Source organism: Sminthopsis crassicaudata, chromosome 6 (assembly GCF_048593235.1).
Source record: "Sminthopsis crassicaudata isolate SCR6 chromosome 6, ASM4859323v1, whole genome shotgun sequence".
In the NCBI taxonomy this organism is placed as follows: domain Eukaryota; kingdom Metazoa; phylum Chordata; class Mammalia; order Dasyuromorphia; family Dasyuridae; genus Sminthopsis; species Sminthopsis crassicaudata.
The window spans coordinates 252369258-252387135 of NC_133622.1; the positions used below are offsets into that span (position 1 = coordinate 252369258).

Here is a 17878-nt window from a genome sequence, read left to right on the forward strand (position 1 = left end):
GGACCGCTTAAAATGCTTACATACAGCAAGCACTCGATGGATGTTTGTCCGATTGTCTCGATGGACCATTACATGAGACGTGCTTGGCGGTGGGGAAGCTTAGACTTGGGCCTATGTTCCTGTTGTCATGGAGAGGGAAGCTGAGGCTTCTTCGGCCCTTGAGTGTAAGGCCCGGAGCAGTGGGTGGGCAGAAGACAGAAAAGCGGAGGAGACAGAGTTGTAGAGAGGAAAAGTGCCTGGCAGAGAGGGTGTTGGAGGGAGGCACTTCCGCTCCCGAGCAGGGATGCTCTGGACGTCCTCCCATGAGTCTCTGGGGAGGGGCCTTCCAACCCCGAGATTCTGTAAAAATAGAGGAAAGGCTGGAGGCAAAGTGGGGCAGACGGGTCCCCAGTGGGGGCTTCCTGAAAAGCTGAGCATGGAACAGGCAAATTGTAGCCCACTGACCAGCATGGGCACTCGGGGAAAGGGCCTTCTGGGTAACTCCCGCTGACCCCTCGCCACCTGCTCCATCTTGGGTGCTGCCATTTGCTAGGGCTCCCTTCGGAGGGAGCCATGAGAGTGTCCCAGAGGCCACTTGGTGCAGGGCTCCCCCCCCAGAATTTCCAGTCTCCTCTTGGCATTTGGTGGGAAGGCAGAGGCGGCAGGGGACGGGGGGTTTGAGAAGCTGCTCCTTCGGGGAGGCTGGGGCCGCTCCTAGGCTCCGGGGAGGGGGGAGGGGACCAATAGCACCCTCCTTTTTGCTGCTCTGAGTCCTCAAGTCAGCGGGCCAGGGGAGCCACTGGTTCCTTTGATGCAACTTATGGCTTTCGCTCCCCATGGAGCTGGGGTCGCCTCCTCCAGCTCAGGTGATCAAGGGGGATTTTCCTTTGACTCCCTTCTCCGTCCACTCTCAGCCATCGGCGAGGGATGGATGCTTCTCTAGCTCCCTGGGGTAAGGCTGCCTTGTCTGCTTCCCTCCCCCCAGCCCATCTCTACCTTCTCAGGAGGGGGCTTGGGTAGGGGATGCCTCTGGAGGAGCATCTCCAGAGCCGTCCCCCTGGGGGGCCAGGGGCACGGCTGTCTCTTCTGGGGGTGCTGCTGTTGGCTGTTCTGTGGCTAGACCCGCTGCGGGTCCTTCAGGGGGGTCGGAGACTGAGACAGGGGGGGGGTCGGAGACTGAGACAGGGGGAGGCTCAGAGGGCTGAGCCGGAGGGTTGAGCAGCGGCTGCTCGGCCAGGTTTGGCTGGGACTGGGCCGTGGGGTTCACCTGGGCCTGGGCCACGGGGTTCACCTGGGGCCCGTCCTGGGGGGGCGGAACCGGCTGCAGCTGGACCACGGGCTCTGGCTGAGCTGGCGGCGAGGCTGCGGGCATGGTGCCCCCGAACCGCTCCTCAGCCAGGGCAGCAGCAAAGGAGGAGAGCGTAGCATGGAGGAGGGCCCGGATGTTGGTGCTGGCCAGGACGCAGAGGAAGGGGCTCAGGCAGCTGTTGAGCACCAGCAGGTAGTCAGAGTAGACTAGCGCCTCCCAGAGGAAGTAGCCGGGGTAGAAGTCCCACAGGTAGGCCAGATAGAGCAGCTGGGCCAGCTGGTAGGGCAGCCGGAGCACCACGTAGGCCGAGAGCACGGTGGAGGCCACGTGGGAGAAGCCGGGCGTCCGGGCCCCATGCTCCCTGGGCTGGCGGCGGCGCACCCGGCACGCTTGGATCTGGGTCAGCACATGAGAGCCCAGGAGTAGGAGGAAGGGCAGCAGCCCCCCGAAGATCTCCAGCACCCTCAGGGGCAGCTCCTCCGTGTCCCAGAAGTCCAGGCAGATGACCAGGTCGTACCACCACACGTTGGCCTCTGGGAAGATGAGCCAGGGGACGCTGAAGAGCGTGGCCAGCACCCAGGCTCCCGAGCACAGCCAGAGCGGCAGGCGGGCCGGCCGGCGGCAGGGATACCGGCGGGGCAGCAGCGCCATCAGGCAGCGGTCCAGGCTGAGTGCCGCCAGCAGGAAGAGTCCCGACGAGTAAGAGACGCCCCACAGGAAGTAGTAGAGGCGGCAGGCGGCCGTTCCTAGCGGCCAGTGGCCCTGAAGCCGGATCTCCATGACCTGGAAGGCGGTGGCCACTAGGAAGAGGAAGTCGGAGACGGCCAGGCTGAGCAGGAGGAGGGCCAGGCGCCTGCCCACCCTGAGCCGCGCCTGGGAGCCCGCTAGCCACCCCATGAGCCCATTGGCCGGCAGCCCCAGCAGCAGCAGGACCACCAGGAAGGCCGTGTCCCAGCCGCCCTGGGGATAATAGTCATCGTCCAGCTCGGATCTCGGCCTCCAGGCTGGAGCCCGCCGGGCACTGCCCGCCTCCATGGCGTGGTTGGGCTGATGGGCCTGCACAGGGAGAAGAGAGAAGGAGGAAGGGGGGATGGGGTGGGGGTGAGGGAGGTGAGATCTTCACGGCATTGGCTCTGTGCTGGGGGGTGGGGGGGCTGAACCTCACTGCCAGTGCCCATTTCCCAGAACCTCAGGGAAGGACACTGCAGAGCCAGGGGGCTTCTCCCAAAAAGACTGTCCTCCCTCCTCCTTTCTTCCTTTTTTTCCTTCCTTCCATTCTTTCCTCCCTCCTTCCTTCCCTCCCTTCCTCCCTTCTTTCCTTCTTTCTTTCTTTCTTTTCTTCCTTCTTTCTTTCCTTCCTTCCTCCTCACCCTCCCTTCTTTCCTTCCACCCTCCTTCCCTCTCTTCCTTTCTCCCTCCCTCCCTTCCTTCCTTCCTTCTTTCTTTCTTTCTTTTCTTCCTTCTTTCTTTCCTTCCTTCCTCCTCACCCTCCCTTCTTCTTTCTTTCCTCTTCCTTCCCTCCTTCCCTCTCTTCCTTCCTTCATTCCTTCCTTTTTTCCCTTCCTTCTTCCCCACCCTCCTTTCTTCTTTCCTCCCTCCCTCCCTCCCTCTCTCCCTCCTTCCCTCCCTCCCTCCCTTCCTTCCTTCCTTCCTTCCTTCCTTCCTTCCTTCCTTCCTTCCTTCCTTCCTTCCTTCCTTCCTTCCTTCCTTCCTTCCTTCCTTCCTTCCTTCTTTCCTTCCTTCCTTCCTTCCTTCCTTCCTTCCTTCCTTCCTTCCTTCCTTCCTTCCTTCCTTCCTTCCTTCCTTCCTTCCTTCCTAAGCACTAATTTCCCCCTCTGCAAAATGGGCTGCATGACTCTGAAGACTCTTGCAGACACTGGAATTCTCTTTCCCAGGAGGGGTTCTCAGATTGATCCTTCTTGAAACAATGAGTTTCCTGGGTCCCAGAGGAATAACAGGGACTGAGTTCTTTCTTCTGACTCAGCTGTGAGGTTTGGGGCAAGTCCCTCCCTTCCTCTGGGCCTCGGTTTCCCCCTCTGTAAAAGGAGAGGGTCCCTTCCAGTATTAAATCCCATCAGCTTTTGCTTCTGCCTTCAGTTTCCTGCCTAGGAGCCAACTCCTCTTGGTGGGGGGGAGACACTCGCCTGTCGGAAGCTCTCTGTTTAAAAGTCACCCTACCAGAGCCCTACCCTAGGAAGCTCCTCCCCAGAGCTCCCGGGCCTGGACAAAGCCCTGACCAGGCTCCTGAAGGTAGATGGGCTTACCAGCACGTGGGGAGTGGCCACCAGGGACCCAGACGAGTGGGGCAGAGAGCTGGGTGCACACACACAAGCCGGCTCCCCTGCACTGGCTCCCAGTTCCTCTGCGCTGGCTCCAGCTCCCCTCGCCGGACAGCGAAGGCCCAGGGCTGTGCCACCGTCTGCCAGTCTGTCTGTCTGGGGCCGGGCTCTGGTTGTAGTGGACGGTCGCCCTGTGCACTTCTGCGGTGGGAGAGGTAACCCAAGCCCAGTGGGCCATTAAACATTCATAGAGCTCCTCTCCTGGAGAAACTCTAACCCCAGTCCCTGCCGGGCAGTGCTCTGGAGTCCCGCGGCTGCCCCCCTTCCCCCAGCCGGGCCGCCGGTCCTGCCGCAACTCTGCTTCCAGCCCACCCCCCTGGGAGCTGGCCGGTCCCTGCCAAGTAGCACCCCCTTCTCTCCAGGACGGGGAGATCAGTCGTCAGGGGGACGAATCCGGAGGCAGAAGGGGGAGCCAGAGAGAAGCAAGGACCGCCCTCACTCATCACGTGCAGCCAGAGGCCTGAGGGACCCTCGGAAGGCTTGGGCTCCTTGTGGGTTGCTCTCACAGAGGTTCCCCAGGCACCTGAGTCCCAGCTAACATCCCTCCTTCTCTCCTTTTTTTCCTTCCTCCCTCCTTCCCTCCTTCTTCCTCCCTCCCTCCTTCCTTCCTTCCTTCCTTCCTTCCTTCCTTCCTTCCTTCCTTCCTTCCTTCCTTCCTCCCTTCCTTCCTTCCTTCCTTCCTTCCTTCCTTCCTTCCTTCCTTCCTTCCTTCCTTCCTTCCTTCCTTCCTTCCTTCCTTCCTTCCTTCCTTCCTTCCCTTCTTCCTTCCTTCCTCAGAGGAGCCTCTTAATGATCTCATCTCCAGCACGTTCTTGCCCCATGAGAGTGAGAGAAGGCACTGGGCTTCGCTTCCCTTCACTTCCCTCTCTTTCCATTTTTTCTCCTTTGGACACTCAGTTCTTTGTAGAGTACCTGGTGCATAGTAGGTGCTTAATAACTTCTGGGCCATCATACTCCTTGCTCATGTGCCTCGGTGGCCCCCACGGACTCGCTTTTCAGAGGACCAGTGATGTCAGGAGATGACGTCTTGACTTGCAGGTGAATTGGATTTCCGGCAGCAGAGCCCAAAGGCTCCGGCTTCCCTCTCTCATCAAAGCCATTGAAGTCCAGCTACGAGACAAGGTGTGACAGTGACGGTCCAGGACACAGCACATGACCTTGGTGTCTTCCCTGGCCGACCAAGCTCTAAGCTTCCCCCCATTCCATCGTGCTTGAGGGAGACGCCCCCCTGACTCACTGATGGAGCCCTGAGCAAGCTCAGTGTGCGTGGGTCCTCAGCTATATCACAGCCCAGCCATTGGGACTGCACGTGATGTCCCTGGGCGCCCGCTGGTCCCAGCATCTTGAGGAGTCCCCCTCCCAATCATGCAGCTCTGCAGATTTGCAGGATTTGTTCCCCACGTCTGGAGGGCATCCTCTCCTTCGTCTTCCAGCTGGAGCGGAGCCACCTTCTTTTGGTGAATAATAATAATAATAACAGCAGCGCGCATTGTAGAGAGCTTCAAGGTTTGCCACACATCCAACAGATCTTATCTCACTTGTTCTTTGTTGCCACTGCCAGGGATTTTTACATTATCCCCATTTTGCGGGTGAGAAAATTGAGGCAGACAGAGGTTAAGTCACATGCCCAGGGACAAATAACTAGTTAAGTGTCTGAGGCTGGATTTGAACTCAGATCCTCCTTATTTCAGGCCCTGCCTCTAGTCTGTAAAAGTACATGGTATTTCCTTCAATGAAATGTAAAGTTTTTTGTATCTTCAGCACCTAGGACAGCACTTGTCCCTTAGTCACTTGAGAAAGGCTAGTTGATGGATTAATCAATTGATATCAACAGCCTAAAATCCCTCAGTTGCATGAAGTGCTGTCTCCAGAAGGCCCCAGTGGAAATGGGAATAGTTGGGGGGATGGGGAGGGTGTATGGGGGCTCACCTAACAGTCACATCATACATTAATGTTGTAACGACCCCTCCCATTTCTACATGACTGATTGGCTCGTTCTCACTCTCCTACACACAGGAATGTGATCCTCAGAGAGAAGAAATGGCTACATCTGGCATCAGAGAACCTGGATTCAAGTCTCGACGGCCTGTGTGGCCCCGAGCCCCCTTCTCGGGCCTCTGTGAAATGTGAAGGTTGTGCCCTTCACACTTAGCTCCAAGGGGTGACTAGATGGCTCAGTGGATAGAGCACCCACTCTGCTGTCGGGAGAATTTGAGTTGAGACCTAGCTATGTGATCCTGGGCAAGTCACTTTCATCTCAATTGCCTCTCAAAAACATACAACCAAAGAAGCAAATAAATAAAAAAGCAAACAAACAAAAAGCCCCAACCTTCTCTAAATCATGAAAAGTTTGAGATTTCCAACGAATGTGACTCCAGGAGGCCCTCCCTTTTCCAAGAGAAACTGGGCACTGGCGGGGGATCTTGAGCTGCCCACTCATTTTTTTTTTTCTTCTTGTTCTCAATGGTATTTTATTTTTCCAAATGTGTGTAAAGATGTTTCCTACATTTACTTTTGCAAAACTTTGGTTCTCAATTTCTCTCCCTTTTCCTTCCCTCTCCCCTCCCTAAGAAAACAAGTCATCTCATTTAAGTTAAACATGTGCAATTCTTTCCAACATATTTCCATATTTGTCATGTTGTGCAAGAAAAATCAGCACAAAAGGTGAGAAAAAGACAAAAAGTGAAATCTGCCTTCATCCACATTGTCTCCAAAGCGCTCTGTGTGTGTGTGTCTGTCTGTCTCTGTCTGTCTGTCTCTCTGTCTCTGTCTCTCTGTCTCTTCTCTCTCTCTCTCTCTCTCTCTCTCTCTCTCTCTCTCTCTCTCTCTCTGTGTGTGTCTCCTGTCTCTCTCTCTCTCTCTCTCTCTCTCTCTCTCTCTCTCTCTCTCTCTCTCTCTCTCTCTCTCTCTCTCTCTCTCTCTCTCTCTCTCTCTGTGTGTGTGTGTGTGTGTCTCCTGTTTCTCTCTTTCTGTCTCTGTCTCTCTCTGTGGGTGTCTCTGTGTCTGTATCTGTGTCTCTCTCTGACTCTCTCTCCCTCCATGGTTGACATTTTCCATCCCAAGTCTATTGACATTTTGGCCACTGTTTCTACTGTCTCGATCTGCTTGGAGCCCAGGGGGCCCAGGGGGCCCAGGGACCCTGAGCTGGGCATCTCGGTGGTTCCTGGGCGGGGGTCGGGAGAGGGTTGAGCCCCATTGGGTAATCAGCCTGGGCAATGTCCTTCTTACTTACCTTAATCCCCAGTCAGCGACCTGACCCCAGCCTTGCTGTCCCCAGGGTGGGGGTGGAGGGTGGAATTAAGCTGCTTTCCTGGATCCTTGAGGACTGTACGTGAACTCAGTCACACCATCCCCTTGGGTCCGGCCCCGCATGGCTGCTAAGCATGGGAGCAAATCGAGGAAGGAAGGGGAGAGCCAAGGTGGGGGCCCCGAGAAGCCTCCCTCGGAGGACACTGTCAAGGCCAGGTCTGAAGGGGGGCTCCTGAGAGACTGGAGCACGAGGAAGAGCAAGAGGGAGCGGGAGCGAGGGGAAGCCCCGAAAGCCAAAGGTGGAGGGGACAAGGCTGAGGAGCGGGACAGGCCCTCCCTCAGGGGCCGCGAGGTGGACAAGAGTGTGGGGGGCCCTGCCGAGGGAGAGGCCGGGCCTGGGGAAGGCTCCCAGGCGGCCCTGGCTCCTGCCCCCCGAAGGCTGTCTCATCGGCACCGGGGCGACTCTCACCATGATCCTGCCCACAAGGCTTACTGGCCCCTGCTGAACACTGTCTTTGGCAAGGTGAGGGCCTGGCTGCTGGGATTATAGGGCTGGGAACCCACCCCTGGGGGGTGCAGGGATGAACTCTCTGGCCTCGTCTTCTTTCTTGGGAGCCCCCAGCTTGGTAAGGGGGGATGGGGGGCAGGGACCCCAAACTATCCTACTCAACCACCCTCCCACTCCCACACACACATTCCCAAACACTGTCTCTGTCTTTCTCTCTCTCTGTCTCTGTCTCTGTCACACACACACACACACACACACACACACACACACACACACACGGATAATCTCCCCACAGCAGGTCCCTGAGAGAGGATGGGGGTCCAGGCTGGGCTGGGAGCAGTGGCCGGGCCATTGATCTCGGGGACATTTATCACTCAGCTGTTCTGCTCAGGCTTGGTGCTGGCCTGGAGAAACAGGGCATCTAGATAAGGCAGTTTCTACACCCCCACAGGCAGTTCTTACCCAGGCCAGGTGTTGGCGCTAGAGAGGACGCTTGTTCTGGGCACAGCAATTGCTGAGTGACTTTGGACCAGTCACAGCATCTCTGAGCCTCAGGGGCTGCATTTGTAAACTGGGGGGGGGTCAGTTTCTTCCCTGCCAACCCGCACTCGTGGGGCTGCCAAAAGCCTCCCAGGAGCCAAGGGATGAGAAACCTCTCTGTGGAACGCCGGCAGACGTGGGCTAGAAGAGCTGGCAAGGCCTTTAGTTCAGTCCAGTTCAACCTCGTTTCACAGATGAGGAAACTGAGATGACTAAGGCCCCCAGGTGGGGGAGGGAGTGACAGCCTAGGAGCCCATACCCCACTCTCAGCTCTTCCCATCCCACGGAGCAGGCGGCCCCTTCCCTGACTACAGTGACGGGCATGAAGGGCACCTGGGGGCGGGAGCTAGCGAGTGGGCATGAGTGGAGGAGCCAGAGGCTTTGGGAACTTTCTCTGACCTCTCTCTTTGCAGGATCGGGAACTGGGCCCCGAGGAGCTGGATGGTGAGCTGCTGTGGAAACTGAGGCAGGGAGGGGGGAGGGACCTTGTGGAGCTGGGAACAGAGAAATGAGCAGGGGCTGGCCGGTCCTGGTGTTGGTGTAGATGGATGGTGGGGGCCAGTAGGGCCACAGGGGATCTGCATCTGTGATGGGGGGAGAGGGTGCTGAGTTCTGACCTTCCTTTCTCCCCCATCATGCCCTTGGGCCCGGATAGAGCTGTTCCAGGCCTTCAACGAATTCGACACGGACCAGGATGGCTACATCAGCTACCGGGAGCTGGGGGCCTGCATGCGGACGCTGGGCTACATGCCCACCGAGATGGAGCTCATCGAGATCTCCCAGCATGTCAAGATGAAAAGTCAGTGTCCGAGACCCTGGGCGTGGGGCGGGGGTCACGTGCCCAGTATGATTGTTAGTGTGTGTGTGTGAGTGTGATTGTGTATGTGAGTGTGTATGAGTGTGAGTAGGTGTTAGGATTACTAAGTGAGAACTCGGGTTGTCTTAGAGGAAGAAAAGAATGGGCGTGGGATAATGCAAGGGCTTCTGGGAAGAACCACCTCAGCCAATGAGCCTGCTCCTTCCATCAAGTCAACCTGAGTTCTCACCTTGTAATTGTCCAACCTGAATTCTCACCTTGTCACTATCCAGACAACCCGAGTTCTCACTTAGTAATCCTAACAAGTAGGAGTTGGGGGGGGGGGGCAGAAGTCTCCTGGTGGCCATATTGGAGCAGAATCTTGAAGGATGCTTGGAAAACCAAGCAGGTGAGGAGGGGGTGCAGCATGGCATCGATGGGCAAAGGCTCTGAGGTGGGAGGTGGGGAAGAGCAAGGAAGCCTGTCATTGGGTGTTTGGAGGGTTTAAAAACCAAGCGAAGGGTTCTGGATCCGCTCTCGGTGGGACTTTTTGATAGGTAGTTGGCCCAACCCTGGGCCAACCCGGGGTTCTGTCCTAGACTCCGTGGAGGCCGAGGAGGCCGGCCAGTGAGATAAGGGGGAGGAAGGCCCCTGGCGGGTCTTTGGGAGTCTCCAGGGAGGTCAGCTTTCCCCAAAGACCTGGCCAAGAGGCACCGAGGAATGGCCAGAGAGGGAGGAGGACGGGGGTCCCAGAGAAGCCCCCCCAGTATGAAGGGCTGCAGAGGGACCCACAGAGAGAGACGGGGACAGAGCCACCGAGTCCGGCCATTGCAGGGACTGGAGGGAGGGCGGCTGGCACCCCGGAGTGAGACTGTGGGGTCTACGCGGGCTGTAGCAGGAGCAGTCAGGGCAAAGCCCCTCCCAGGTTTGCAAATGCAAGGGAGGCTCTAAGGGAGCGGGCAGGGGAGCCGAGGCCCGGCCAGGGTGAGGGCTCCGGGCAGACGCGCTCTGGGCACAGAGCTCCCAGGCCGCCCGCTAACGCTCCCCGGGCTCCGCAGTGGGCGGCTGCGTGGACTTCGAAGAATTTGTGGAGATGATGGCGCCCAAGCTCCGGGAGGAGACGGCCCACATGCTGGGCATCCGGGAGCTCCGCATCGCTTTCCGAGAGGTAGGGAGAGCGGTGTGAGTGTGAGAGCGGGAGTGTGTGTGTGAGTGTGTGTGAGTGTGAGAGAGGGAGTGGCCAGCCCTTTCCCTGGGGGCGGGGCAGGGGCTGAGCCCTTTCCCTGGGGGCGGGGCAGGGGCTGAGCCCTTTCCCTGGGGGCGGGGCAGGGGGCTGAGCCCTTTCCCTGGGGGCGGGGCAGGGGGGCTGAGCCCTTAACCTGGGGGCGGGGCAGGGGGCTGAGTGAGCCCTTTTCTCAGGGGGCCTGAGGGGCAGGCGTCTGAGCCCCTCTCCCCGGCTCTCCCGCAGTTCGATGCCGACAGGGACGGCCGGATCACGGTGGCCGAGCTGCGCACTGCCGCCCCGGCCCTGCTCGGGGAGCCCCTGGTGGGACCTGAGCTGGAGGAGATCCTTCGCGAGGTCGATCTCAACGGAGACGGCCACGTGGACTTTGACGGTGAGACTGAAGTGCGCACGTGGCCCGGGCCCCGTCCCACTCGCCCCCCCCCACGGGGGCACTCCCAGGACTCCCCGCTGCTCCCCCCTTTCCCCCCTCCCCCCCGCCCAGACATTCATCGGCTTCCCCCTCCCCAGAGTTCGTGATGATGCTGTCAGCACCTTAAGCTGCAGCTCCGGCCCGAGGCCAGACCGGGCCCAGCGCGCCTCCTGCTGTGACGTCACCGCGCTGGCTGGCCCCGACCCCGCGGAGTCCGAGGCCTTCTCCAGCGTTCCCGGCACGCCCCTCGCCCCGTGGCTCCCCCCCCACTCAGCCGGTGGAGAGGCCATCTAGTCCCAGCCTGTGCGGCAGGGAACCGGAAGGCCGGGCCGGGAGGGGCCGCCCCGCCTCCGAGCCCCTCCTGCCCGCCTCCCACTGCCTTGGGCTCCAGTTGTGAGAGGGGGGATCGGGCTCAGCTCCGAGGTCCTCTCCGCTGCCCCGGGAGCAGCTCGTCACACACTTGATGGCAGAGTCGGGACTTGAACCCAGTCCTGTCTCCAGGTTCACACCTCCCCAGGAAGCCCTCCTTGGCCCGCCCACTGTCCCGGCGCCTCCAGCTGCGCCAGGAGCCAGCGGGATTCGCCCTTTTCCGGCTCTCCCAGAGCTCAGCCCACCAGGGCTCCGGCGGTCCCCGCCGGGCCAGCAGAGGTCCCCCAGAGGCGAGGTTTCCCATCTCCAGCTGCCCCGGGGCCTCGGGACTTGCTCCGCATGGGTTCTCTGGGCGCCTCCTGCGCTGGCTGCTCCCGGCTCCCCCCGGCAGAGCTGAGCTCAGAGGGCCCCGCCAGCCCCTTCCCAAGAAGCGACAGGAAAGGGCTCGGGCTCAGCCGGAGCTAGGGCCTGCCAGCTCCTTGGCGTGGCCCACATTCTGGGCTGGCTCAGACCGACCCGGGCCAAGAACTGGGACGCCGGCCCCCAGTTCCCCCGTCCGCGTCAGTCTCTGGATGCCCTTGGCCCCCGCCTCGGCCAGCTGCCACCCTGGGGCCCGGAGGAAGCCGCCCGCTCGCCGGCCCCAGAGCATCTGCCCGGCCCCCAGACTCCTTGGGAGGAAAGCCTGGCACTCAGAAAGCTGGGCTGCTAACGCGCTCGGGGAGGGGAGGGGGCTAAGGTCCTAAGGGATGCAGCTTCCGATACCAGAAGCAGGAAGGAGGGCTACAGGTGCGGAACAGCCCCCAGGCCCGGGCCGGACCACGTGTCCGGCAAAGAGTTCTGGAGGGGGAGCACAGATGGAGCACCTTCCCTTTGTCCCTGTATTCCATGTCCAGCTCCCTCTGTGCCTGCAAGTCCTGGGACCCAAAGTAAAGCGTATCTCCCGTGGCACCCAAGCACAAGAGCCCCTCCCCCCCAAATCCCAGCCCCTCCTCTCTGGCTTCCTAATCACTCACTGCAGGGTTTGCAGAGCGCTGCCCTTTTAGGGATGGAGACAAGTGCTCCTCTCCCCCCATTAGACGGACATTCGTCCATCTTTTATCTGCATAGTCAGGGCCTGAGGCAGGATCTGGCCTCCCTTTCTGGACCATTCAGCCAGCCTGCAGATCCTGCCTCTGACTGGTGAGCCGCGTGCCAGAGGCTGAAGATCCCCATCTAGGAGATGGGGATACACTGGCAGGGCTGCTATGAGAATCAGATGGAATCCCTCTCCATGTCAAGCCCTTGGAAAATGGCGAAGTGGGCTGTTCTTAGAAGGGGTGACCGCAGGAGGGGAGGGTGCCAAGCCTTCTCCCCAGGCCTAGGGCCCGAGGAATCCATTCTGGACCCGCATCCAGAGCTCGTCGTCCCAGGGGGCCAACTTAAAGCTCCTCCCCGGGTCCTGCAGCGGGAGGCTGGCCGCCTGACCAGACCCAGACCTTCACGCACTCACACACAATCACACTCAGACACACACTCACGGGGAAGGCTTCAGCCACTCTGAGGGAGCTTCCGGGGTGTTGAGCCCAGTTCTGGGCCTCACAGTTTAAAAAGGAAGGGCCCAGAGGAGAGTGAAGACGGTTACTGCCCTTGAAGGACCTGGGGGTGCCCTAAGCCGGCTTCAAGCATGGAAGGTTAATGGAGGAGAGACCAGCCTTGTGCTGCTGGCTGCCCCCCTCTCCCCAGAGGGCACAACTGGCAGCAGTGAATGAAGTGAATTAGGGGGTACCAGGAAGAGCTTCCTAGAAACCAGAGGGGAGGCAGCCCAAAGAGAGCCTGGGGATCCCTTCCTCAGAGATCTGCGTGTGGAGGCCCAGGACTACTGCCAGCCTCTGGAGGGGGCCAGGATCCCTTGAGATATAGTCGGGATCCCAGGACTTGGCATGAGCAGGATGGAAAGAGGTGAAGGGTTCTTCCAGAGCGCCGGGAACCTTCCTCCCTCACTAGCCAGGTCCCCGATCCAGAGTCCAGGGAAGGGGAGGGAGAGGCCCAAGGGCGTGGAACCCAATGGGATGTTGTGTAGGGAGAAATAGGAACAATCCAAAGTTTTGTATGGAATGACCCAAAGCCAAGAAAATCGAACCATGAGACAATTTCCAGGAGGACCCCAGTTCTATAAAGAACTAGAAGAGCAAGACTCAAGAACTGTGACCGAGGCAGTGACAGCTCAGTGGTGAAGCCAGCTGCAGACCTTTAGGCGGAGGTGGTGGGCTGCAAGTTTTGAATGAGTCATGCACTGGCCACCCAGTTGTTTTGCTGTGTTATGCTCTGTTACAAGGGAAAGATCTATTGGACGAGAGGGTGGGGTCTGTGCTAGAATAAATAAATAAAATAAACAAATAAAAATCCCAAACCTTCTCACCTTTATTTCCTGAGGGCAACCCTTTGCAGGAGGGGGGCAGGCAACAGGTGTGGAATAGTACATATGTGACCAGCCTGCTCCTCCATTTCCTTTTAATCATGTGACAAGAGGAGACTCTCTAAGGAAAGGAGCTGGGATCTCTTTGGAAGTGAGGGCGATATAAAGCTGATAGAAAGCCGGAAAAAAGGCCGGCCTGGTGAGGGGCGAGGTCCCCCTCCAGCCACAGTGGCAGAGCCAAGGCTGCACCTCAGGGACCCACGGCCAAGCCCTCGGTAAACCAAGCCCTTCTGGGTCAGCTGCCTCTGCGTGATGGGGATCCTCCCAGTCGGGTGCCTGAGTTAAGAGGTGGAGTCTTTAAACTTGGCCACTTGGGGGCGGCCGAGAGTGGGGACAGAAGCAGGGCGAGTAGGGAGGAAAGAGCCAGTTCTCCCAGACAGGATCAAAGCCATTTTGTTGAGACAGAAGGCCCAGAATGCAAGGATGCCTCGAGCCCCCTAATAAGTTAAAGGCACCGGGATTGAAGACTGGACGGGCTAAGGAAGGAGGAGGGACAGGGGCAGGAAACTTCCTGAGAAAAAGCAAAGCTCGGATCCCAGGGGTCCTGGGCCAAAGGCCTAGGTTAGGAGCCAGAGGCCTAGCAGGGTCGGAGCTGCCTTGGTGTTGAGGTCAGGAGGCAGAGGCCAGGGTGGGGATCCAGACTTGCTGCCCCCCAAGCTGGCCGCCTCTGGCCAAGGTACTGGTTATTGCTCCTCTCCGGGAAGAGCCAAGCCCAGAGGTCTCTTTCCACTCTGCATCCCAGGAGGGGGAAGGGATCCGTCCCCAGCCAGGCCCCTTCCCCAGCCTCTTCCTCCTGCCCAGGCTGGAGTTGTCCGGCCTCAGTGACTGGCCTCAGTATCCGGCCAGCTGCAGTCATTTCCGGGCTGCTGACGTAGCAGCCGGGCCCCGGGCTCATTTCTCAAAGTAAGGCAAGTAGAAAAACTGGAAACCTCGGTGGCCCTTGACAGCGAAGTAAATGAAGATGACGTGGTAGACTGGAAGGGAGAGGCTTGTCAGCACCTTGGCCTCCATCACCCCCGCCCAGGCCCCAGGAAGTGGCCTCCCCTCCCCCTCCCAGAACCCAGGAAGTAGAGACCCTTCCCCCCCTCCCAGACCCTTGGAAGTGGAGACTCTCCCCTCTCCCCCAGACCCCAGGAAGATGAGACCCGACCCTCCCCCTCCCAGACCCCAGGAAGTGGAGACTCTCCCCTCCCCCTCCCAGACCCCAGGAAAAGGAGGGCTCCCCCTTCCCCCCAGGCTTGGGACACACCTCCAGGAATGAGCAGCAGGAAGCCAGGGACAAGGAAGATGGCACTGGAGACGCCTGCAGGGGGAGAGGTAGGCAGGCTGGACTCCAGCCCAGGCTCTGGGCCCAGACTAAAGAGAAATGGGCAGGAGGCAGCCGAGGGCCCAGCCATCCTATCCCCAGAGCCCAGGAAGGAGCCTCTTTTCTCTTTCCCAATCCTGTTCTTCCTTCTCCCAAGTACAAATAAACTGCAGGGAAGGAGATCAGGGTGCTCACCTGGAGAAGGGTTCACCTGCAGTCCTATCCCGGTGAGGATGAGTACTTCAGTTTGAAGGCCAGGAGAGAAATGGGGGGGAAAGAAGTGGGGTGGGGGGGAGAAAAGGGTGCTAGGTCAGAGACTCTGGTGATCCCTGGATTGTTCCCCTTAATACTTCCCGGGCCCCCTCCCCCTTGGAGGCCCTCAGGATCTTCCCCACCCCCCAGTCAGAGTCAGATTTAGAGGCCAGCCTGCCCAAGCCCCCATTTTCCAGTTGACAAGACAGAGGCCCAGAGGTCACTCAGACATTAAGTGGGGGCTTTTCTGCCTCCAGATCCACTACTGCCCTCTCGGCCCCACCTCTGCCAAACACACCCATTCCCCCATCTTGCTTTGGGGATGGGAATCTGGGGGAGGGGCTTTCCCTAGAAGGGCATCAGCTCCTTGGGGTCCCCGGGGCTTCCTCGATCGCTGCCTTGGGGCCTTGCCACCACTAGCTTAGAGCGGGGCACATGGTCCCCTCTGCGGAGACGATGGGGGTCTGGCCCAGCTCCTGCCACTGTTCCAGGACTGTAGGCAAGGAGACTCGTGGGGGTGGAAGTATCTGTGAAACTGGGGCCCCCAGCCCCTCCCTTATCTCCAGAGGCCCCGCTGCTCATTAGCCTAAACGGTCTCCATTGTCTCTGGGGCACGATTAGGAGGCGGGAAGGAAGCCCCGGGGCCATCTTACCTGAAGCAGGACCTCCCCCCTTCCTTCCTTCCCTCCCCCTCCCAGCCCCCCCCTCCACTTCCCCCAGTGCAAAATGGGAAGGCCGCTGGGAGCCTCGGGTGGGAGGGGGCAGGCCGCGGAGTCCCACACTCACTGAGGCCCAACAACAGCAGCAGAAAGGAGGCCAGAACCACCCGGCGATTCTTCTGGATCAGAGGGTGCTGGGTCCAGCTGCGGCCATACCAAAAGTCAGAAACAGGGCGGCAAACATCACATCGCGGTTGTAAAGGCAGCAGCCAATCGGCTCCCTCCCTCCCGTTTTACGCCGGGGGAAACTGAGTCCCGAAGAGGTTAAAGTCACAGACAAGTCAGGGGCGGATTGACTGGTCTCCGCATTGGAAGCCTAGTGCCCCCGTGGGCCGAGTTTAGAAAAGGAGGGGGCAGGGGCAGGAGCGGGCTCCGGGAGAGCAGGGACGGAGGAGGGGGAGGGGCGGGGCGGGAGCGGGGGAGGGGCGGGACAGGGCCGCGCTCACCTGCAGCAGGCCCGGTAGGAGCGCTGGGTGCCGTTGCTGATGGTGCTGAAGGACCACTGGGAGCTGCGGGTGGAGGAGGGGCCGGAGTCCCTGCTGGGAGAGGCCGCACTGAGCAGGGGGTCTCCCGCCAGGAGCTGGGGGAGGGGCGGGGGGCGGGGGCAGCCCTAACCTGATCTTCGGAGCTCCGTCGGGGTCCGAGGGGATCCGGGGCCCGTCCTCGTCGTTCTCCAAGTTCTGCTCCAAAACAACCGAGGGATGGCTGGGCGGCGGGGAGGGCGGGGGAGGGGCGATCCCGGGGCCCCCTCCCCCACCGGCCCGGCCTCCGCCAGCTGCCACCAGCCCGACGAGTTGGATGATTCACAGAAACCGAAACCGGTCGAGGCGGGAGGCTCGGAGGCTGAGCCCGACCTGAGGTGTCTGCCCAGGCAGGGCTGCCGCGGGCCGGGGCTCTTTCTCTGGGGGCGCAGGGGGACTGGCGGGGGGCGGCGTGTGCTTACGGAAGGGAAAGGGGCCTGGCTGGGAAGGTGCCGCTCGCCAGGAAGGGACTCCAGGGCCTCGGAAGCGCGTCTTCCCTAAGTGTAATGGGGGGGGGGGGCTTGATTTCCAGGGTCTCCTCCAGTTTGGAGGCTTATGACTTGGGCTTGGGGCCAGATTGGGGCCCAGTCAGATCCTGGGATTCGAAGCTGGAAGGGGCCTTGGTGAGGATCCAGCGCGATGCTCCCATTTTATAGATGGGGAAACTGAGGCCGAGAAGCCGGGGAGCCGGCCAGGGACCTGGGGAGGCGGACGCTGTTCTCTCACCTGGTACTTGAGACGAGACTGCTTCTCGCCCTCCTCGCTTTTGCGCTCAAAGTGCAGCGCCCCGAAGCGCGCGGGGGCCCCCCCGGCTCCCGGGCCCCCCTCCTCCAGGGACAGCTCAAAGGCATCATCGATGCTGAACTCGGAGCGGCCGCCGCTCATGGCTCGGCGCCCGCATGGAGCGGCCCGCAGCTGGCCGCCCGGGCCGGCCTCAGAGCCCCATGGGCCGCGCGCCGCTGGGCTGCGCCGACCACTCGGCACCCGGAGCCACCTCGAACCTCGCCTCCGCCTCCCGGGACGCGGCCGCTCGCTCCAGCCCGGAGTGGCTGGGGGAGGGGAGAAGGGGGCTGCTGGGGGAGGGGGGGGAGGAGGAGCTAGGGTCCCCACCCCCCCACGGGAGACGAGGCAGGAGCAGTCAACCGCCTATGGCCGGATAGCTTCACCTAACCCCGGGTGGAAGAGGAGGGAGGGGCGCCAGTTAGGGGTGGGGGTGAGCTGGGAGGGAGGAGCGGAGAGGAGGAAGAAGGAAGGAGGAAACTCCCCTTCACTTATGAGTATTGATGTGGGAGGCCACATTAAACTGTTCCTCTGAAAAAGATCCCACGGTTCCAGTGGCCTGTGAATTCCATCTGAGTCAGTTGTGTGAACTCGCTGAACGACAATCGGCCATTAATTATCTTCTAAGAACAGACAGCCGGATGGTGCAGTGGATAGTGCCGGGCCTGGAGTCCGGACTTCCGACTCAAACATTTACTCGTGACTGCCCCCGGCTCTGGGTTGTCAGAGAGCTCACCCGACACCCTGAATGGGGGGTTAGGGACGGGGTCCCAAGGGGACAATTTTCCATTTTTCTTGTTTTCTTGTATCCATCTACACCAGGAAAAGCCGATATTCTTCGCATCTAATGCCCTTCCTTTCTAGGCACTTGAGGTAACAAATATATATTGAGAGCAGGACAGCCTTTATTTCTGGCCACAGAAAATTCCCAAAGCACAAAGCACTGCGGAAGTCTATAAAGATCCCAGAGCTCTGGAAGAGTTCCTGAGCTGCCCCGGGAGGAACCTGAGGCTGGATTGCTCCGCAAGGACTCAGGGAGACCTCGACATTCTGCCCTGGGGCTCTTTCCCCCAGAATTATGCCCAATTTCCCTCCTCCCAA

The 17878-nt window shown here is 60.0% G+C and overlaps 3 protein-coding genes across 8 annotated transcripts; 1 reads left to right on the plus strand and 2 right to left on the minus strand.

Moving 5' to 3' along the window:
- Positions 1–337: 337 nt before the first annotated feature.
- GPR152 (G protein-coupled receptor 152) lies at positions 338–4796 on the minus strand. Its single transcript, XM_074272597.1, has 3 exons — positions 4540–4796; positions 3553–3768; positions 338–2344 (listed from the first exon to the last, which is right to left on the minus strand). Exons 1-3 carry the CDS (start codon positions 4546–4548, stop codon positions 980–982), a joined length of 1590 nt encoding a protein of 529 aa, XP_074128698.1. The 5' UTR covers positions 4549–4796; the 3' UTR covers positions 338–979.
- A 2201-nt stretch (positions 4797–6997) lies between these two features.
- CABP4 (calcium binding protein 4) lies at positions 6998–13120 on the plus strand. The gene is made up of 6 exons (XM_074275988.1): positions 6998–7399; positions 8338–8368; positions 8580–8723; positions 9779–9888; positions 10189–10336; positions 10474–13120. Exons 1-6 carry the CDS (start codon positions 6998–7000, stop codon positions 10500–10502), a joined length of 864 nt encoding a protein of 287 aa, XP_074132089.1. The 3' UTR covers positions 10503–13120.
- Positions 13121–13126: 6 nt separating this feature from the next.
- TMEM134 (transmembrane protein 134) lies at positions 13127–17178 on the minus strand. 6 transcript variants are annotated; one of them, XM_074272598.1, is made up of 7 exons: positions 16724–17172; positions 16092–16156; positions 15923–16015; positions 15544–15620; positions 14701–14745; positions 14449–14502; positions 13127–14173 (listed from the first exon to the last, which is right to left on the minus strand). In XM_074272598.1, the coding sequence occupies exons 1-7, from the start codon at positions 16880–16882 to the stop codon at positions 14091–14093; spliced, it is 576 nt and encodes a 191-aa protein (XP_074128699.1). In that variant the 5' UTR covers positions 16883–17172; the 3' UTR covers positions 13127–14090. The 6 variants fall into 6 exon arrangements, with proteins under 6 accessions (XP_074128699.1, XP_074128700.1, XP_074128701.1 ...); XM_074272599.1 differs by having other exon boundaries at positions 15923–16012; positions 16724–17170; XM_074272600.1 differs by lacking the exon at positions 15544–15620 and having other exon boundaries at positions 16724–17178.
- Positions 17179–17878: the final 700 nt, after the last annotated feature.